The sequence below is a fragment of the Lutra lutra genome, chromosome 1 (assembly GCF_902655055.1).
Source record: "Lutra lutra chromosome 1, mLutLut1.2, whole genome shotgun sequence".
Lineage (NCBI taxonomy): Eukaryota > Metazoa > Chordata > Mammalia > Carnivora > Mustelidae > Lutra > Lutra lutra.
Window position 1 is genome coordinate 12,493,427 of NC_062278.1, and position 22,327 is coordinate 12,515,753.

The 22,327-nt window shown below is 46.9% G+C and overlaps 1 protein-coding gene and 2 long non-coding RNA genes across 5 annotated transcripts in view; 2 read left to right on the forward strand and 1 right to left on the reverse strand.

Moving 5' to 3' along the window:
• Positions 1–429: 429 nt before the first annotated feature.
• The window catches only part of EVA1C (eva-1 homolog C), a 70,391-nt gene continuing 48,493 nt past the window's right edge, over positions 430–22,327 (reverse strand). The window contains exons 3-6 of one of the 3 annotated variants that reach the window (XM_047721001.1): positions 15,531–15,674; positions 7,508–7,588; positions 6,062–6,151; positions 440–1,472 (exon numbers count right to left, since the gene is read on the reverse strand). In XM_047721001.1, the coding sequence (XP_047576957.1) occupies positions 1,096–1,472; positions 6,062–6,151; positions 7,508–7,588; positions 15,531–15,674 (692 nt within the window). In that variant the 3' untranslated portion in view covers positions 440–1,095. Of the gene's footprint in view, positions 1,473–6,061; positions 6,152–7,507; positions 7,589–15,530; positions 15,675–22,327 lie in introns of all 3 variants that reach the window. The other 2 variants (XM_047720985.1, XM_047720992.1) reach the window with 2 other exon arrangements.
• LOC125095081 (uncharacterized) lies at positions 8,050–8,552 on the forward strand. The gene is made up of 2 exons (XR_007125780.1): positions 8,050–8,177; positions 8,328–8,552. It is a non-coding gene; the product is annotated as an uncharacterized LOC125095081 (long non-coding RNA).
• LOC125095075 (uncharacterized) lies at positions 17,447–21,174 on the forward strand. The gene is made up of 3 exons (XR_007125778.1): positions 17,447–17,685; positions 17,807–18,063; positions 20,348–21,174. It is a non-coding gene; the product is annotated as an uncharacterized LOC125095075 (long non-coding RNA).

Sequence of the window (22,327 nt, forward strand, 5' to 3'; positions counted from 1 at the left end):
CTGAGTCCGACTGGGACGAAAAAGAAAAAAATCTTATTCCACTCCACAGCTATAAGCCTCCTATCCACCAGGGGGAGCTGTCCAAAGGACCCCCTCACCAGTCTTCCCATTAGGAATCTGTTTCCTTCCCATTTTTTTTTCTTTTCCTTCTCCCCTGCAGTGGTTTGAAAGGAAAGTAACTCCATTGGATCAAAGGATTGCTGGGTGATCTGGTTCATCACTTTTACCACTAGAAGCTCTGCAGCTTTCAATTCTAAATCAGGAGTTGGCAAACTTTTTCTCTAAAGGGCAAGAGAGTAAGTAGGTTAGGCCTTGTGGACCATACATTATTTACAAAATCAGGCAAATACCTGCTCCCCGTTTTTGTGAGCCAAGAAAGGTTTTTATATTTTAAAGTGATGGATAAAAAACAAAGAATAATATGTGCCACATGAAAATGAAATTCAAATTCCAAAATTCCGGTGTCTATCAATAAAGCTTTATTGAAACACAGCTCCGTTCGTTCATTATGGATTAGCTATGGATGGCGACCTGTGAGCTGCAGTGGCAGAGTCGAGCAGTCACGACATGAACCACAATGCCTAAAATATTATCTTGCCCCTAAAGAAAAACTTTGCTGACCCCTGTTCTAAACAAATAATGTGAGTGGTTAAAATCCACTACCAGACTCAGGCTTGCTGTCCTGTATGTCAGTACACTTTTTTTTATGGGTGTAGGGGACCTCCTGTTTACTCATCTGTAAAATGGGGATGACAGTGCTATCTCATGAAGCTGTTGTGGGGATTAAATGACTTAATACATGAAAAAGCAGCTAGAGCAGCCTGTGGCATTTTAAGCACTCAGTAGATGTGCACTGTATGTTAATGTATAGAGATGAATTTAAATAAATACAGAAAACAGAGACTTCCCTCCTATTTTATTTTGAAATGTGCTGTAAACTGTTTGAAATGTCCCTTTAATGGCTTCTGGCTTCACCAGTATTGGATGACATGACAAATACTCCTTCATAGAAGGTACAAGTGAAACAGAACTGGAGGGGCATTTTGAATCCTTCCCTCTTCAGAAAGTGTGGTCACATGAAGACGTGTCTCTTTCTCAGTAGAACTGGCCCATGTTTCTTGGGAGTGACGTGTCCAAACCACTGTTCATCCATATTTCCTGGATGATTTGTTCCCTGCGCTCAATCCTTTCTGCCAGCTCTGCAGCCTCTATGGAACTGTAGACAGGATACGAAGTCCTACAGAACCCAGACCGTTCTCCTGGAAAATCGGAGTCAGAGGAGTCCTCCTCCCCATCCTCATCCTCGCTGTCTTCCTCAGCCTTGTCACTTTCCGGCACCAGATGCTCCCTCACCAGCTGCAGCTCCCTGAAGTCCTTGGTGCAGGACACTTTGACGACCAAGGCACACAATGTGAGTGCCAGACCGATGCAGATGCTGGACACGAACAGCAGCGCAGCTCTCTCTGGGTGGGCTGTGGGGGAAAGGACAAGTCAGGACCCAGGAAGAGCTGTCAGTCTTCACCAATCCAAAGTCCCACAGAAGCAGATGTCTGCCCAAACTGGCAGCTAATGCAGAATGCCAGTGCCAGACGGGATCTTGGAGACCATCCTCACCTAACTGATCCTGTGCTCTCCTTGGTTAAGGAAAAAAAAAAGGTTTTGAGCATATATAGTTAATATAGGTATGCACATGAGAGGACACATAGCAGGGGGACTCAGAAGCTGGACCCCTGAGTGCAAACTCTGATCTGCTACTCAGTAGCTGTGTGATTTTTGGCAAGTTACATAACCCCTCTGTGCTCCAGTTTCCCCCCTGTAAAATGGGGCTGATAGCACCTTCCTGCTATACAGTTAATTCCAGTAATGCTCTTGGAACTTTCACTGACACATAGTAAATGCTCAATAAAGCTGTTTACTATTGGGAGTAAATTATGAAAAATTAACATATATAAAAATATATATGCACATACAAATGTAAGTACTAATAACAGTAGATGTTAACAAAACTTAATTTCTTCAGATTAAAAACTAAATATGAATAAAAGTTCTGGTAGATTTTCCAATATCCAAATGATCGTAGGATAATAATAATATAAATACAAATGATGCTAATTTGTAGGACATATTCTTGTCTAAATCTTTAATTGGTTTAATCCTTACATTAACCCTACATAGAAAGGACTATCACTCTCCCCGTTTTTTAGTTATGTACCCTTGAGGGGTTAGCATTCCCTCTTTGGGAAATAATAATCCAGCAAACTCCCTCAAAATATAAAACAGGAGCTGGCAGACTTTCTCTGGAAAGGGCCAGGTACAGAGTACCTTGGGCTCTGTGGGCCATACAGTGTGTGTGGCAACAATTCTACTCTGCCTTTTAGCACAAAAGCCCGCAAGAGTCTCTCCATGGTGGCCTAAGGCCTTTAAGGCCCCCTGACCTTCAGATCTCTAGTCTAGAGCCAGCACAAGCTCCAGCTCCAGCTTACTGGGTCCAAATAAGACACCAAGAGGCCAGGGCCAGGGTTCCACCACCTGGGGCCTTGCTGCTGTTGGGTGAAAGCACAAAGGAGACCGGGCCCTGGTCCGACAGCACTTACGGATGCAATAATAACTTTCCGACAGAACCAAAGATTAGAGACCGTGGGAACACAGCAGAATCCACACCTATGTGACAAGGCGGTGCTGATTTCCAGTTGTCCTCCCTGACAGGGGATCGTGTAACTCTGACTTTGGAATGTGTTAGTATCCTTCTATTTCAGTGTGGGTTCGTCTGGTCGCCTAGGATTCCTTTCGTAGAGAACAATGATGCCTCCACATCTCAGGAGAAGCTCTGCTTCCTGACACGTGACCCCAGCTACCCCAGTTACCCCTGATACCCTGTGCCCCGGACAGACCACAGCAAGCTCTTCCAGAGGGCTGAAGACAGAAGTAGAGGCAAGCGATGAAAATATTAGGGCACCAAAGGCATGCCTGCCAGCAGATGTGTGGTACGCACAAGCAGATGTTGGGGAAACACTAGTTAGGTGAAGCGAGAGTCAGCTTCTGAGCAAGGTTGTCTAGATGAGGCTCCTTGGGCACAGTCTGCCAGGGCCCAATGGCTAAGCCACCTAATAAACTGCTTTCTTAAAACCTCCAACACACACACACACACACACACACACACACACCCTTTTCTGTTTCTCTAATTTCAGAATTTTTCTATGGGCTTCTTCAAACCCATGATCTAGATTCTAGAATGATCAAGGTCTACACGGTTAGGAGAAGAGTAAAGTCCAAACATGCCTAAAACGATGTCACAACCTCACTGTTGGGGATGGGTTCATAGATCGGTTAAATGGCCAAAAAAGAAACCGTTCATCAGGGACTCCTGGACATTCTCACATCCATTCTGCCAATCCCTGTGTTCCAACATCCCAGGACAAGACCCTCGGTTTTGGTTTCCAGCTGATTTGTGCCCTGTGTGTATAGGACTGTGCCAATGTGTCAAAGCCACTTGCAGCTTGATCTGGGAGAATGTCCTTTTGGAGTCACCCAATCTACTGAGTATAGAGCAGAATTTTCTAGAAGCTGCCCACTCACTTGCAGCTCCAGCTGCTCTTACTGGAGACTTCTCCTTCAAACAGGCCTCCTCCCTGTGCCTTTTGGGGATAGATGTGCCTAAACAACCCTCAATAAAACCAAATAAAGGCCACAACATCCTTACATTTCTTTAAAATTGATGACCTAGAAATAGCAAATATGAGGTGGTTAATAAGGAGCCGGACAGCTCGTGACACCACATGAAGATTCTTCATCTGCTCATTTGTCAATTACTAACTGAGCATGTGTCCTGCGCCAGCCTCTTCTGGGCCCCGGGGCATGACAACAAGAGAAAAAACACCTGATCCTATGATGCTTAAGGTCCAGCAGAGAGACGGGTGCTAATGAATAAATCCCTCGATTTCCGGGAGTAATGAGTATACAAAATGGTAGACAAGGATGGAAGGGAGTAATTCAGATAACATCTATCCTTCACCATCCTGAAGGGCATCCTTTCTGCGCGGAGAAACCAGAGCAGAGGTCTTGAATCTGTTGAATCCAATCATGACCCAGCTGATATCCATGCTGAGGCCTCAGGCAAATGGCTCAGCTCCTCTGATCCTTCGCTTCCTTGTGTGCAGGATGGGGGATCAGAGTCCTCTCATTCAGGGTCTTTGCTATGGACTAAATTGTGTCCCCCCAAGACTCATGTGTTGGAGGCTTACCCCAAAATATGTGGTGATAGGACTTAGAAGGAAGTAATTAAGTTGGAATGAGGTCATTAGGGGTGGGGCCCTGATCCAATAGGATCCTTGTCTTTATAAGAAGGGATGCCAGAGAACATTCTCTTTTTCTCTCTCCCTCTTACTCTCCTTTCCTCCCTCCCCTCCTTCCTCCTTCTCTCTTCCTCTCTCTCTCCCTTCCTCCCTCAATCTCTCTCTCTCTCTTTCTTTCTCCCTCTCATTTGAGAAGGCAGCTGTCTCCAAGCCAAGAAGAGAATTCTCACTAGAAACAGACTCTGCTAGTACCTTGACCTTGGACTTCCAGCCTCCAGAACTGTGAGAAAAAATGAATTTCGGCTGTTGAAGCTACCAGATGCCAGCCTACAGTGTCTTGTCACGATGGCCGGAGCTGACCAACCCAGTTGTCGGGAGGAAGTGATGAGGCCCATCATGGCCACGGACCAGCAAGCAAAGTCATCATTGCTTCCAGTTAATCATTATTTCCCTGAAGGATTTTCATGATGCCTTTCCTCCAGGGGGCTCTCCAGGGACTTTGAAAATATGGGGATATTTCCAACAATAAAAATGCTTACATCTCTTAACTCTGACAACTGTGGCAAAAGAGCTCTCGGACCTCCACTGCTGGGGGACCAGGATATGCATGGGAGCTGGGCAAAGCCCTGTTAGAAAGAGCAGTGGGGTTGGGAGATGCAGAGCCTGGCAGAGAGAGAGCAGGTATGGGGGAACTAGAAGAACACAATATTAACAATAGTTATGTTGAAGCTTTGAGACTAGGGGTGAGTCCTATTTCTTGGTTCTTTCCTGTGTTTTCCACTTCAAGCACATTCTACTTTTATACGTAAGGGAGGGAAAGACCTCGTACGTGGAAGTGGGAGGGTGGTTTGGAGACAGAAGATTCTTAGAGGAAACTAACAAGCACACAACAGACATTCAGGAGGACGATGGATGCAGGAAGACGATGGAACACGAGGGACCCGTGCAGGATCCCAAGACTGTCCTCTGTATCTCCTGTGTTGGGTTGTTTCCTTCCAGCTTTATTTTCATTTGAGGAAGGCTTACTTGAAAGAGCCCCAGCCCCAGCAGGCCTTGAAGAGTAATGCCGTAATGCCATATATTAATACGAATTTTACCAAAGGCCTCAGAGATCTGGGGCTTCCTGAACAGTCAGGGGGCACTGCTGATACTTGCAGAGTCAATATTTCAAAATACGGTCAACATAAGGTGAGCAGACGGGGGTGATGAGAGACAACAGGCACCATCCCCTCCCTGATGAGAGTTTCTGCTCTGCCAGGTAGGGAGGGCTGAATCCGACTGATCCTCGAGGGGAAGAGTATCAGGGAGAACTTGGCAACTGTGAGAAGTAACACGGGGTGGCTCAGGAAGGGACTCTGCCTTCACAGGGCTTGACCTGTTTTCTTTACTAGGTGATCCTTTAACTCCATTTTTTTCCAGCCAGGGGTGGGATTCACTAATCCTCTGCCCTTCCCAGATTTTAGAGCTGGGGAATGCGCATTCCTCGGGTTCCTGCTTTTCAAAACGGTAAATACTCATGGAGCCCAACTCCTGAACAGCGTGACTTTATCTGTTCACCTTCTCCCCACATGGTCCTCTTGTGGGTAGCCTGGATGGCCCTGCACCTGAGGCCAAGCCTCTGTGTGTCCAAATCATAGCAAGACTGCAGGTGCTGAGCCAAACTTAAAGTCATTTTTCTTCAGCTGAGTGTTGTAATTAAACATCGCATCTATTAGTGAGACTTCCATAAAGCCGTTAGCATTCTAGGAAGCTTCAATTCATTGACCTACCTCTAATGTAAGCAAACGCTGCCAGAGAGTTGCTAACAATAATGCCGTCTTTCCTCAGAACCCTCGGTTTGCTTGGGTCAAAGTTTATACCTGTTTCATAAAAAATTCAAAACTGATTAATTATAGCTGTTCACAGTATGCCTACTGCTCCCAACCCAGGACTGCTATAATAAATAAAAAGTCATAGAAATCAAATAAATGGGCCTCTGACTGAATTATAGAAGACCAAGCCAGGAGGAGCATTTACTAAATAGTCTCTGAAAATATTAAGTGATAAGAGGGATTTAGAAATTCTAAAATGTGCTGGTTCCAACTTCAGGTGCCACTCATCCACTCCAGTCCAGAAGGGGACAATGGATTTTCCCATTCATCATGCCTCTGGGAGGCTTAATAATGGCTTATCTAATCACAGAGCTGCTGCCTGCACTGTTGACCATAGATAAGAAGGGAGGGCAGTTATGGAGGGAGATTGTGTGGGGCTACTTTTTAAGAAATGACAGCAAAATGCAGGGCAGGTCTGGTTTCAGATGCCTGGTTACACTGTTGTGATAAAGCTTAGGGAGCTCATGATGCGCAGCCTCAGAGCTTTGGGGACCCTACAGGATGTCAGACAGGTCGAAGGAAGGGTGGCATAGAGCTCTCGGGTCTCCACTACTGGGGGACCAGGATACAATGGGGTCCGGGGGAGCCCTGTTAGAAAGAGCAGTGGGGTTGGGAGATGCAGAGCCTGGCAGCGAGAGAGCAGGTATGGGGGAACCAGAAGAACAGAATATTAACAATACTTATGTTTAAGCTTTGAGTCTAGGGGCAAGTTCTTTTTCTTGCTACTTTTCTGTTTTCCACGTCAGGCATACTTTACTTTTATACTTAGGAGCAAAAGACCTCACAAATGTAATAAAAGTAATGCAAAACAAACTTTGAACACACAAAGTATAGTATCTTAGATGTTCTACAGAAACTTTGCAGTTTCCATCAGAAACCCCAAGAATCTGATTCCATTTTAGACTTGATAAGAAAACGAAAATGTTCATCCCCCTCCTACTCACAACAGCCCAGTGAAAACCCAAGGGCAGAGGGGGCATGTGTTGGAAACCCTCAGGTCCAGCTTGGTTCCTGGTTCAGGTCATCTTTCCAACAAGCTCATCAGAGAATCCAGGAACCCCAAATTTGTTTCTGATCCGATCTCTTTTTTCAAGTGATATTTCACTTGAGAAATAAGAGGGGAATGGAAGGAAGATTTATTCCACTTATAATTTGTAAAACAAAACAAGATACTGGCCACCATTTGCAATCCACCACGACAACATTGCCATTGTCAGAGCTGGTAACTCCAGCTCACCTCCTGACATACCCTTTCATTCCAACCAGTGAGCAACCGACTATGGTCACATGGGGCTGTTTACCTTTACTTTAAGAGAAATGCTGGTAGTAAGCCATAAAAATTACCATGTTCACCATCTTTCTGCTTCAAAGAAGGTTTTATGTTAGCGACGGCTGGATCAATCGCTGAGAGTATGTTCTTGGGAACTAAAAACCAGAAAATAAATATTTTAAAAACTTTGTACATTTAATATAATTTTTTAACTGCCATGTGGATAAGTTACCAAAAAAAAATCCATTTTCAAATCAATACATAAATTACTCACTCTACTTGTCAGAGACACTCACACACCTATACCAATGGTACCAATGTGACCATCAAATGCCCCAGAAAGGTAAATTTTGGAGAACAAGTAATCAAGCTATGGTGTATATACCCAACAGAATAGTTAGCCATAACACAAACCAAAGTCCTAACATTTGCTACAACCTGGGTGGGCCTCAAAAACCTGATGACCAGCAAAAGGAACCAGATACAAAAGACGACACATGGTATGATCCCATTAATAGGAAATATCCAGAACAGGTGGATGCACAGACAGAAGGTAGGTTCTATTACCTTACCTTACCAAGGATCAGGGGTGGAGATGGGGACTGATTGCAAACGGGTGTCAGGGAACTTTGGGGATCATGGACGTGTTTTACAATTGGAGCACGGTGATTGTCGTGTGGCTAGCTCTGTAAATTTTCTAGAACTCCTTGAACTGTTTTTGCTTAAAATGGGTGAATCTTAGGGGTGCCTGGGTGGCTCAGATGGTTAAGCATCTGCCTTCAGCTCAGGTCTTGATCCCAGTCCTGGGATCAAGTCCCATGTCGGGCTCCCTGCTGAGTGGGAAGCCTGATATTAAAAAAAAAAAAAAAAAAAAAAAAAGGGTGATTCTTAGAGCATGGAAATCACACCTCAATAACACTGTCAACTTTGGGGACACCTGGGTGGCACAGTTGGTGGAGTGCCTGACTCTTGGTATGGGCTCAGTTTATGATCTCAGGGTCACGAGATTGAGCCCCCATCGGGGTCGGAGCTTGGGATTCATTCCCCCTCTGGTCTTCCCCCCTCACTCATGCTCTCTTTCTCTCTCTCTCTCTAAAAAAAATTAAAAACAACAACATTGTAACTTCTGAACATGAACTTCCCTTCCATGTAGTGAAACAAAATGTCTGTAATTGACTCAGAATCCACCACAGACCTCTTTCCCTGGTTCCAACTCTGCTTTTCACCTACCGCTCTGAATCCTTGCCTCTTTAATGAGCCTGAAGGGAATTCTAAGACTGCACGCAAGAACGAAAGAATGCTGCTCTGAGTATTTTAAGGGAAATAGGAAAATGAGAGGAGAGCAGGGTAACAGACTGTGTTGGAAGGTGGTCAGAGATTCTGCAGAACTGACCCTCAGAATAAACCATCCCACCTCCAGACGCCCCAGAGAGAGTGGACAGGATGGTAGCACACAGAGGGCCAAGCAAGAATTCCGAAGGCCAAGGGCACCGCAGCCGGCCGGGAGAAGGGAGAGGAAACCAAATATTTTTGCTGCAGAATATTGCTTATTTTTGTTTGTTCTTTGGCTCAGCTGGTATCTGGGAGAAGTGGCAACAGGAAACAGAAGGGAGCCAACATAAACTGTGCAAGTTCAACTGCACTGATTTTTTTTTTTTTTTTTAAGAGCTGGTAAGACATCTTCCACAGCAAGAACACCTCATTTTCTTTCTCGAAGTGTTTAACTAAATTCTTTTAGGGATGTCCCAGGACCGACAACCAGAGAGCATTCCTCAATTGTGCTTTTTCTGTGCACAGGACATCCTGGCGCCTTTGTGCCCATTGGCAGTGAGAGTCACATCCAGGGCTGTAAGGTGACGATGACAGGAGGCAGTGGAAGCTGTCCAAGGACCCTGAGGAGGGCCCCTCGGCTGATGGCAGGCACACTGCTGATTCTGGGAGCAGAGGAGTGCCCCAGATTGCTGAACCGTGTTGCAACAAAATGCTTTCTGATGAAACAGCCTCTTGGTCATGCTGCACCCTGAGAAGTTTGCCCCCGATTCCTTGGCAGGAGTAAGTCCTCCCTACCAGGAGTGGCATGTCTTGGACATCTGTCTCTTGGCTTGTTGTCAAGACACAGCCTGAGCCAGGGGGCTCACTGCAAATGCTAGAGGTTTTACGGTTTGGGAAGGAGGAAGAGCTCAGACAGGAAGGACAGTCTAGACGAGCTCTGTAGAATAACCAGGCCCTTGTAAGACATTAAACTGCCGTGTGTGATACAGGCTCACATCAGGAAACTTGCCCATTTCCTACAGGAAAATGGCCCTGCTAGTGGGAGACTCTTTAGGAACTTGAAAATAACAGGTGTCAATGCACCTGTTGGATTCTTGCCTGTCCTTGTTTCAAGAATGAAGATGGCGCTGGGGTGTGACTTACGTACGGCTGCCCTTCAAACCCGCCTCTCTCCATTTTAGATACATCATAAAAACACCAGCACACCATTCTTCATGGAGCTCTTAATACATCGGACCCTGGGCTCACATTTAAACAGTGCGTCTTGTGCAGGGTCCCCGGTGCCCCGTGAAGATGTGTATCATTCCCATTCCTGCAGATGGGACAACTGAGGCTCCGAGAAGGGGTAGCGTCTCAATGCCTGGTCTTGTGCACAGGAGCCTTTGATCTTTCCCTGATGCTGTGCTGTCCAGGGGACACTCAGCCTCTGGAAGCTGGATAAAGGATTATAAAGATGGCAAAATGATTTCCGCTTGGACAATCCCTGTGAGTCTGTTTAGGGAAAACCACAGAACATAATTCGCTAATTTGGGGCAGGGTACGCACTTCGACTTCTTTTTTTTCCCCCCTGAATAAATCTTCTGTGTCAAGGTTGGGTCACTGCAGACTTTAAGAAAGAAGTCTCCAGAAGTCAAACTTAGGGCTCAAAAAGATTCTGCATGTCAGAGACAAACACGGTATCTCTACTTATCTTGCCCTCCTTCTCAGTAGGAGCCCAGACTGCATCAGCGCCAGTAAATCCAGACACACCCCTATCTTGCTGTCCCCAAACCCTGCGTCACCTACTCCTCCTGTCCCTAATTCTAACACCTTCTATCCCTCCTGTCCCCCAATCTTGGTACCTCCCTTCCCTCCTGCCCCCAGTCCTAATAACCCCCCTTCCCCACTGCCCCCTAATCCTGGCATCTACTCCCCTTGCCCCTAATCTTGGTGCCACCATCCCACCTGTCCCCAAATCCTGGCACCCGCTTCTGGGAGGAGCTGTGAGGGCCCTAGGCGGAGGTCCACACATCTCTCTTGCCTCTCAGGCATTATCGGTGTGGGAATGCTGACTGTGCCTCTGTCCCGTTGACCCTTGAGTGCTAGTGGCTACGGACATGGAGAGGAGTCCTCCCTGCACATGTGAGGGGGTCAGTGGGCTGAGTTTTCCAGGTCTGGCTTATCCTACGAGGAGGAAAATCTGGAATCCAGCGGGATCAAGAGGTGAGGCTAATGGTTAAACTTGGAGGGAACACAGAGAGGACCTCATTTAGCAATGCACTAATCAATACTGGAGGAAAGCATCCCAGCCCCATCAAAGTGCTCTGTGCTGAGTGGTCTGACATTAGCCAGATGTGCTGCCTACAGTTCCAAGAGCAGAAGGCTCGCAGCCTGAAACATACCCCAGGGCTCCACAGAGAGGTGAAATTCTCTGCCCAGCCTAAGCCCCGCAGGGCAGAGAGCTGGGATTAAACAAAGCTCTATAAAATAGGGAGGAGTGTTCTTTTTAAAATGCAAATTGATTATGTCCCCTGAGACAACTTGCCAGGGGCTCCCCGCCTTGGGTAAAAGCCTAGCCTAACCTCCCATCCCACAGGTCTCTCCAGTCCTACTGCGGTGCTCGCCTCCCCCCTTTGCCTGTGCTGTTCCTTCTGCCTGCCCTTCCCTCCCCCCACCTTCAGTTTCCTGACTCCTACACAACTGGTCTCACTTGCCTCTAATGCCACCTCCCCCAGGAAGCCCTCCTGGTCCCTCAAGTCTCTGAGCAGAGATCATACTGCTCATTGTCATTTCCCTACCCCCTGGCAAGGGGTGCAGTCAGGGTTCCTAAGGGTGAGGCATCTCTGCCCCACTGTCTGGTTCACATTGGAGATGGGTGGCCTGTGTTTCTATAGAAATGAGGGTCCAGGGCTTGATGTTCAGCACTTGTCCCTAATGCCCCTCTTCCCTCCCCTCCATGGAGAGGGGTGTCCTGTCCCCTATGTGGGCACAGCAAGACTGCTGGGTAGAAGAGCAAATCTGGGTCAGATGCCGCAGTAGGAAGCAGGCATTAGAACAGACGTCTCTGGGGTGATCTTTCCTGAGCCTCTTATGTAAGAGCATCTTGACTTGGGGTTTTGGCCGGTCCCCTCCCTAGGAAGCCATGTCTATAATCACATCACATGGTCTCTGCCCAGGGCTGATCAAGGGAGGAGGGCTACCTGACCCCAGCCAGGCCAATTAAATATCTTTTTGTTAGAAATTTGGAATTAAGATTTCAGACTGCAGGTCTCCATAATCGTTGGAAACAGGACATAAAAATCACTGAGGCTGTGGGGGTGGCCATGTGCCATCCAGCAGGCTCACGGGGAGGCTGGGTGCGGGAGGAGAGAGATCGAGAGTAAGAGAGAGAATAAGGGAGCAGAAGTGCCAGGAGAAGCAGAGAAGAGGGATGCCAGAGGTTTACCATGACCTTGGAGTTTCAGGTTGAAGCCTTTCTTCCGTGCCCTGGCTCCCATGGCCTAACACCTACCCCCCTCCACCCCTTTTGGCTTAAACCAGCTCACACTGGCTCCTACACTCACATCCAAAGAGTGCTAACTAAGACTGATTTGCTTAGAAATGAATTATTGACAACCTCGGACTTCGTATCAACTTCCACATCGGTTGGGAGACATTTTTAAAAAATGTAAAACCCTGCATTCCCATTTGGTGACCTATAAAATATTCAGACATTACAAATCATTTTTTAATGATTCAGGTTGCAGAGTAAAGAGCCATCTGGCCAGGGGTGGAGGAGAGTATATATTTTTTTAAAGATTTTATTTATTTATTTGACAGACAGAGATTACAAATAGGCAAGAGAGGCAGGCAGGGAGAGAGAGGAGGAAGCAGGCTCTTCGTGGAGCAGAGAGCCCGATGTGGGGCTCGATCCCAGGACCCTGGGATCATGGCCTGAGCCAAAAGCATAGGCTTTAACCCACTGAGCCTCCCAGGCGCCCCTAAGGGGGAGAGTATGTTTTTCTAAAATGCCAGCCACTTAGAAGGTGATTAGAAAGCATCTACGGTGGGGGGGGGGGGGTGGATAGGCATGAACTTGCCTCACAGTCCCAGGCACCCGTCCCCCCTTTGGAATAAGTCCTGGGGGCCACACTGCTGGACAAAGGGGCATTGTCCTAGGGAGATGGGAGGACACTGTCAACGCCCCATTTCCTCCAAAGCCCCACACCCAAAACCAAGTTGCAAGCCCTCTTCGTGACCTCAGCCTTCAGTCCTCAGATGACTCTTTCAAGTGCTTCCCTCTGCCATTCTCAACCTCACCCAGACCCCTCCACTGACCCTCCCACTCTCCCTTCTTCCCGAAGCCCCTCCTATCTGCAGTCGGATCCCTCTATCCACCACTGTGATCACTCAGTTGGGAGCACCCCGACTCTCTCCCTTCTTTGTCATTGACCAGTGAGCCTCGGGGACCCCTCAAGCAGCTGGCTGCACTGGAAAGAACCACACCAGTAGGCAGACCAGTGTCCCCGAGAACTCTGGCAGTAGCCTCCGCCCCCCGCAGCCCTTCCTTAATACCTTCTCTTGTCTTCTCAAACCCCCTTCCCTTCCCGGTCCTCACGGCTGATGATCTCATCTCATGCCAGAGAAGACAGGCCCCGAGACTGAACAGCAAACCCCCCACCCACTCCCAGAGCCTCCCATCCCGCTGTGACAAGGGAAACATCCTTCATCCCCGACCCTCTGCCTCCTCTGGGTGCCCCAGTCTTTCCCCCAGGCAGGTGTCCTCAGTGTCTCCTGCATCTGCCCGCTTTCCAAACCTTTCTCAAATCCATCCGGTTTTTACTCGCTCTTGTTCCAGCTGGCGCCCAGCCCCAGCCCACTCTGGCCCACTCCCCACCCCACGCCCCACAGACTGGTCTCTTAAAAGTCTAGTCATCACGGCGGTCTGACTCCCCACCATGATCCCTCCACTGGCACCTTCCCCCAGGACCCCACAGGACCGGGTCCTGGCCGCTCCTGGGCGATTTCACACCACCTTGACCTCACCAGCTCCGCCTCCCCCTACTCGGGACTTGGCAGGGGCTGCCCGGATTTACCTGGAGGACTTACCTGCTCGTTTGTTAAGTGGCCCTCTCTAGCCCTCAACTGATAATGCCAAGGACAAGAACCATACTCCCTTTTTTTTTTTTTTAAACTACCCAATTCTTGGCACCCGGCGCCACTGACGCTGGGCACATGCCCTCAGTGCACTGAATGAATGGACGGGGGGAGAAGCAGCTTGAACAGGAGCAGGACACCGAGGCCCCAAGAGCCCACCTTCTCTCCACTAAGAAAAGCCCCCACCCTAGGAGCTATCAGCTCCTTCTTAAAGGCACAGCAGGATATTCACCTCGTTTGTAGGCTACCCTCCTTCAACACTCAGCTGGAGAGGCTGGACGCTCCTAGAACTTCAGGGTGCTCTGTGTGGCTTCTTGGAGGAACCCCAGAGCTGCTCCAGCATGGGAGCGGGAATAAAGGCTGAGAGGGGAAGTCACATCACATTTCCTGCAGTGCTCCTGTGGCTGCTGTTAGCTTGGAAATGCATTCATGCCGCCACCTTATTGTACCAATTACGGCTTTGACGCCGCAGAGGACATGTTCAGCTCAGGATATAAAAGGCTGGGGAATGCACTGGAATATTATTAGATCACAAAAAGGATTATTAGATCACAGCATGGATGAACCTTGCAAACACGTTAGGTAAAGAGGCGCCAATCATGAAAAACAAAACGAAACAATAAAGAAAACCTACATCCTGCATGATGCCATTTATATGAGAGGTACAAGAGGCAAATCCATCGAGACAGAAAGTAGATCGGTGGTGGCCTGGGGTGGGGTGGTGGGGGTGCGTTGCGGGGAGTCACAGTTAAGGGGGCAGAGTTTCTTTGGGGGATAATGAGAATGTTCATAAGTTAATTGTGGCAATGGTTGCATGATTCTGTGAACAAAATTAAATCCCAAGAATAAACTAAAATTCTAAAATCACTGATTCGTGTGCCGTAGGAGGTGAACCAGATGACCTGTGAATTATATCTCATTCAAGCTGTTACACAAAGAACAAGGTGGGGAGATCTGGTGGGAGAAGGGGTTTCCAGGAGCACACACATCGGGTTTTTCAGATACGGTTCTCTTTGCTCCCTTGGCTCCCACGCTCATTTCAAAACGAACGGTCCCCGTGTCAGGATGACAAACCAGAAATCCACCATACCCTCCGAGAATCATTACTGCCCTTTCACTTTCAGGCAGCTCTGTAAATTTGGACTCTAATGGACCAGGCGTTGCATTTTCTCGTTTGAAGACGCTGGGAAAACCAAGTCTGCTGTCATGTAACACTTTTAATTGTTTTCGGGTGAGCATTTGATCTGTTGACTCACCGCGGTGGGTATGCAGATAATATGGCTGTTGGCGGTATAGAGAGTTAGTCATTCAGAGCCTAAAACCAAGACTGCAAGGGTAAGTGGGAGCCAAACAATACTTCTGCGAGCTTGCGTCATATACACATAAATTTCAGAGCCTCCTAAGCACCCAGATTAAAATCACTCTTCTCCCATGTGCTTGTACTTTCTGTCCTCTTCCCACTTATTGCCGATCTGATCACTGAAAGTGCTTTCAAAACGAATTGTGACCAAAGAACTTGTATTGCTTATTTAATGTGAACATCCTGGACAGGAATAAAGGATGACAAAAAGTACTCTGGAATATCTGGGGTGACAACACCGTTTCAGGAGTAACGTCGTTTGGTCTGTTGCACGAAAACGCCTTTTCCCACGATCACCGCCTCCCAAAGAGGCGGGGCTTAGAGCAGGTTGGGGGTGGGCATATTCTTACCACAGGCATAGGTGACAGCGAGGTATTTTTTCACTCCTGGCGGACAGGGGCTCCCGAAATGGTGATCGTTGACCATGATTTTGCATCTCTGCTTCCCGTAGCACCTCCTGGATAATACTTGCAAAGCCCAGTAAGACAGGCAGTCTGAAAGGCAGGGAACACCAACGAGAATTTCAGGTTGCATCCGTATCTGGCTAACCACGGGGCTTTTGCTATTTTCTGTTAAGGAAATACACTGAGCTGGATTTCAAGTTCATGGACGTAGTTTCTCGGAAAATTTTCTGTCTCATTAATGTCCCCAGGATGCTTTACCATATGAGTCTTATAGGCTAAGTCCTATATAGGCAGAGCGGGCTTCTGGACACGCGCTAGCAGGGCCGTGAGCTTGCCGTGACGCTCTGGTCTTACTGTCTTGAAATTCTTACATATTTTTGAGCAAGGGGTCCTACATTTTCATTTTGCACCAATCCCCGCAAATAATGTAACTGGCCTTGTACACAGAACATGCAAAATATGTAAAACACTGAATGAAGACTATTTCTTTTATGCCCCTTCCCATGCCTTGAAATACTTCATTTGCCTTTTTTTTTTAAGAGAGAGTGGGCAGGGAGGTGGTACAGAGGGAGAAGAAGAAAGAGAGTCTCTCTTTTTTTTTTAAGATTTTTTTTATTATTATTTATTAGAGAGAGAGCACGAGACAGAGCATGAGCAAGGGGAGGAGCCAAGGGAGAGGGAGAAACAGGTTTCCCGCTGAGCCAGGAGCCTGACGCCAGGCTTGATCCTAGGGCCCTGGGATCATGACCTGAGTTCAGAAGCAGACGCTTAACTGACTGAGCCCCCCAGGTGCCCTGAGGAAGAGAGAGAATCTTAAGCAGGATCCACACTCAGAGCGGAGCTGGATGTGGGGCTTGATTTCAAGACCCTGAGATCGTGACCTGAAATCAAGAGTCAGACCCTTAACCAACCGAGCCCCCCAGGCGCCCCTATTTGTCTACTTTGAGAAAGCATCTCCCCTGCGAGAACACAAGCTCCGAGAGGACAGCGACTCTTTCTGTCTTGCTTGTCATCAATGCCCATATCCTGGCCCAGTGTAGAAACCCAGTAAGTAACTGAAGAATGAATGAATGAAACGAACTAAATAAACACAAGGATAGGTTTTTCAGCACCTGGCACAACGCCAACACAATTAGTAAATATGAATTTCACACATACAGAGGTGAGGTGCAGAGGCGCTAAGTGCTGTAAGAAAAACAAATCGGAAGAAGTCTACTTTGCTTTCACAGAGTGTGCTGGAGCTGCAGACAAAACCCACACGTGGGACCCGATGTCCAGCCACGTGAAACAGGGCGTGAGTGTCGGCAGTGCAAGGCGAGGACGAGGGGTGCTAGGGTCAGTGTTGGGAGAGATGAGTGTGGACCTTCACGGTCATGACGGGCTTGCTGGGGTTAAAGAGACTTGGTCACGGGAGAAGGTGCTTAACTGGGTAGAAAAGAGCAAGACAGAAAGGCATAAACACCAAAGTAGCATCACTTAAGGGGAGTCCAGGGGGCTGACCGTGAGCTGGAAGAGTGGGGTGTGGATGGGGAAGCCACATAGAATGAGCAGGGAAAAGGAACCTGGAGAAGACTGTTTGCCTGTGAATGCTTAGCCAAAGACAGACTTTATTCTGCTAGCGACATGCTGCCTAGAGAAATGGCCTCATGCTATTGTCCTTTAGGGACAGTGTATGGGAGGCCCTGGGAGAAGGGAACCAAACTCAGCTTGGAAGCAATTTTAATAATACTTACGGGGTGGGGTGCCAGGGGGCTCAGTTGGTTGAGTATCTGACTCTTGGTTTCTGGCTCTGGTCGTGATCTCAGAGTCATAAGACTGAGCCTAGTGTGGGGCTCCTTGCTCAGCGGGGAGTCTGCGGGAGATTTTCTCTCTCCTTCTCCCTCTGCCCCTCCCCCACCAAATAAATAAATAGATAAATAAAATCTTTAAAAAATAATACACACTGGGAGGAATTTAGAACTTGGAAAGCAGAGAACAGAGGAGAGAATTTTAGAGACCTTACAAAGTTCGGTTCACTTACAACAACAGCTAACATGACAGGCTGTTCTCAACACTTGCCCGTCAACTGATGCGGTGTCCCCAATGCTTTGCTGGAACACAGGTTGTTCATCATATATGTAATATGTTACAATAAGTTATATATAATAGTTTGCTTATATAATATATAAATCAGGGAAATACAGATTAAGACCATGATGAAAATAATATTTTGCACTTTCTAGATCAGCAAAACTTAAGAAGACTGACTATCCCAAGTGTTGAAGAAGATACAGATCAATGGAAACTCTTGAGCACAGCTGGGAGAGGGTAAACTGTGGAGCATACACCGGCATCTTTTAAGCTGACACACTTCACATCCTGGGACTCAGCCATTTCATTTCCAAAAGTCTATAGGGTCACCTAGCCTTTCCCTAAACCCTTCAGAATTCCCAGTCAAGAGATCCGAGAATGGGATGTACGATTTCTGCATTGGGAAGAGGTAACGGTCTGAATTATGAAATTTTTCTTAGAAGTCTGATGTAACTATTGTTTATTCTGTTACAAAGGAAATATGTGTTTGTAGTTGAAAACTCAAAAATCACAGATAAGCCAAAACTAGAAAAATAAAAATGCCTATAAATCCGGGAAAAACAAAACAAAACAAAACTATTAATCTTTAAGGAACCTCCTTCCACCACTTTTCTGTGTGGGAAGGTCCTTCCCCCTCAGTGGTGTCATATACTTATCACTTTGTAGGCTATTTTTTCCCATTTAAGATATCTGCAAAATTTTAACATGAACATAATTTTAAAGAATTGCATAGTTTTTCATTGTACGAATGTGCCAGCTCTATTTACAATGCCCAATGCAATCATTGTTCAGATGATTTCCGGTTTTGAACATTAGAAGCAGTTCTATGTAGGGGCACCTGGGTGACTCAGTCAGTTAGGCATCCGACTCTTGATTTTGGCTTGTATCCTGATCTCAGGGTCCTGAAGTGGAGCCCACGCTCAGTGGGGAGTCCATTGGAGGGTCTCTCTCTCTCCCTCTGCCTCTCCCCCACCCAAACTCACGCTCTCTTTCCCTCAAATAAATAAATAAATAAATAGAAACAGTTCTTTGTGGAACATCCTTAGAGCTAAATATTTGCACATGAGCACAATAGTTTCCACAGGAATTCCTGGAAGTATATTGCTTTGTCAAAGACTGCTTAAAATATTAAGGCTTTTGATACACACCGCCCAACTGTTACCCAGAAAATTTCTGATTCATACTCCCAGCAGAATTGTATGAGTGCCCTAGAAACCTTATATTTTCTTAGGATATGTGCCTGACCATATTCTTTCAGGCTAACAGAGGAAGGAAAAAGAAACTCTTTTCATTTATAAGCCCACAACCCTCTTTGACCCAGGAGGTGCTTCGGCGAGCGTGATTTAGAGAGGCGTGCTTCTGCACTCTTAGAGTTCCCTGGAAGCAAAAGAATTTATCTTGGTCCGAGTGAAACCCACAGTGTGTTTTCAGAAAGAGGCCCAAAGTAATTCAGGTCTGACTCAGGTCTGACCATATCCTTGTGGACACTGAGCTCTGGGCCGTTTCCAGGACTTTTTTCTCAAGTGATGATCTCCCTCTCAGGCTGATTTTATTTGCACCGTCTCTTCCTGGCAAATCATCCTCCGCCCCCAACCCATCTGATAACACGATATTCAACTGTTTAATTTTTTTTTTTAGCTATTGTTCAACACTGAAACTGAAGTTAATTAATCTTTACAACGTCTGTTTATTTTGATAATTAGGCTGCTCTTGGCAGCAGGGAGTCCCTGGCACCTTAATCTTTGGCTGGGAAGTTGAGGTCCACCCACACTTGGCCTTGGGATGGCCTTAGCCCAGACCTTGAGGCCCACTGGGTAGTTTCTAAGGAAACAGCAGGATCCCTGGAGCCCACCCAGAAAACGTAACTGCAGCAGGAAATGACACGTCACAGTGGACGCCCAGCCAGGAGACCTTCCCGAAGTTCATGACCAGGTCTGTGGGAAGGCTCACCCCGCCCTGTGTTAAGATGTAGTTTCACTGGTGTTCATGTGGGACCAACAGCCATCAGTCACTTTCACACTCTCCTTTCCCTTCCACTTGACAAGACATAGATTCTGACGGAACCGACCTGCTGGAAGCTCTTTCAGGCATGTCTTTGAAGGGTCAGCACCCTCAAGACAAGACAGCAGATATAGCTTTGTTTGAACTCATGTGGCCAAAAGATACCACTTTTTGAAGATGACCTCACAGCTAGCGTAGTCATTGGTCTTTCATGTCTTCCCCTTTATTTCATAGTTCAGGGTTATTGCAAAGTATTAGTTTGCTACAGCTGCTGTAACAAGTACTACCCCTTGGGAACTTAAACAGCAGAAGTGTATTTCCACTCCGTTCTGGAAGCTAGAAGCCCAAGATGACAGTAGGGTTGTACGTTCTGAGGCCTCTCTCCTTGGCTTGCAGATGGCAAGACCATGTGTCCTCACATGGTCTTCCTCTGTGTATGTCTGTGTCCTAACCTCCTCTTCTTATAAGGACACAAGTTATATTGGATTAGCACCCACAGGACCTTAATCTAAATTAAACACCTCTTTAAAGACCCTCTCTTCAAATGCAGTTGCATTTTGGGGTGCTGGGGTTTAGGACGTTAGCCTACAAAATTTAGGGACACAGAACTCAACCCCTAACAGCCTTCAAGATGATCACTAGTCATCATCAGCCTCTGGAACTCATACCCCTTGTGTATCCTCCTCCCACAGTGAATCAGAGCCAGTCCACATGACCCCTATCTCCGCCAACAACAATACCGACTCAACCTACCATATAAGAGACCCACCTTGGAAGCTCAGCTTTCAGGTGACTGTCGCCCCAGCCAGTGTCCCATCTGAGACCTCGCCAGAACACGTGTGACCCTAAGCCATAAACACCAACCAAACCACCCCAGAATTCCTGCCTCATAGAAACTGCGAGGGAATAAATATTTGTTTATATTTTAAGCTATTAAATTTCGGGGTATGTTGCCACAGCATATTTTCACACTTAAAAGTGAGTTTCTGGGATACAAAGAGTTCCTCAAAATGTGGGTGGACCTCGAGCATAAGTTGGGAGGACCTTGAGGAAAGTGTTAGTGAGAGTCTAAGGCCTTGAGGAGAAGCCAGCGTTGGTTAGCTTTGCACCCCGAGGCCAAGTGCATCTCAGAGTAGAATTTCCCAACTTCAAAAGTGAATGAGCTCAAGTATGCTGGATATTTCCCTCAGGCCCCCCGATGCCCCTCAGCTATTGGTTTTGGAGTTGGGCCGTGCTGCCCTTCACCCCACTGTGCCATCCAAATAAAATTTTCTGGAGAAAAGGCTGGGAAACACAGTCCAAGGTCCGTGTGTAGTGTGTGGCCAATGCCTCACCATGGCCTTGCCTGCTGGTGCATTCCAGACGGGACCAGCTTAGGGCACTGCAAACAGAATGGAGGCTCTGCTCGCCCTCCTTCAGGTGGGGTCTCAAAGACTTTGCTGCGGACAAGAATGAGCACCCTTATATCTTTTGGGATGTCTGGCACGAGCTCGGGTGCCACTAGGGTAAGTACCGTTATCCAGGCTGTGGACACCCCTGAAGATTCTCATGGGATCGTGATGATGTCACACATGACAGTCAGGTGTGAGGTTATGTGCAGATGCCCTGACCTCCACCAGGAATGTCCTCCTCCCCACCGCCATGAAGCCCCTTCCTCTTGATCCCATCTGACGTACAAAGTACACAGAATCAAAAAAGCAACAAACCAGCCTATAACAAAACCAAGCTGTAAGTCCAGAAAAAAATATACTGTGGGGTGGGAGACTGGCAGCAGGAAAAAGCATGCCAAGGATTAACATCTTTCCTCTGTCATGTTAAAATTTATGAAAAAAATAATAATAAGGGTCCCACCGGGGGGGGGGGGGAGGAAAAGGCTAGAGAGATAGTGGGAGCGAGTGTAAATACAAGAGCCACAAAAACATGGGAAATGTTCAAAGCCATTCATAGACAAAGAAAGGCAAATAAGAAGACTGTTTTACATCTATTAAATTGGAACCACGAAGAAAAATCATACATGTCTCCACCAGAGTTGCAAGGAAACTTAGGAGTGTACGCCGCTGTTTACACACATAAATTGGAACAAGAAGTTTTTGGAAAGAAGTCTGGGGATACACTTAAAGAATTGTAAACATGCCCACACCTTCTTTCAGTATAAAACTTCTGGGAATTTATCCCAAGGAAACAACCCGGAGGAAAGAAAATGCTACGAGCACAAGTTCATCATACATCACTTAGAATATTTGAGATCAGAAGCAGTAAAATACGCCAGCCACTGGGGCATGGTTAATTACGTGATATGCTACATCCCTTCAACAAGATATGAAGAAATGACTGGCATTGTTGGCATTTGGTTGGACACGTGGGAGACCACCCAGGGTATAAAGTTACATTTCAAATGTATGAATCAAATGTATCAAGTGAATCAAATGTATCTATTTTAGAATTGCCATTATGTAAAAACGGTCCTTCGCTCAGATATCAGGACTTGGAGGAGACCCTGAGAAGGAAAAAGCTTCTCATTTGATGGGTAACATTTATGGTTGCACTGTTTCTTATGTCCCTTAAATGTCCTTAGGGCTCTGGTGCAGGACACTAACAGGGATCCCACCAGTCACCTTAAGGAAAGAACTGGAAATGACCTCTCGGTATTTGGGAACAAAAGTCCCGCTCAG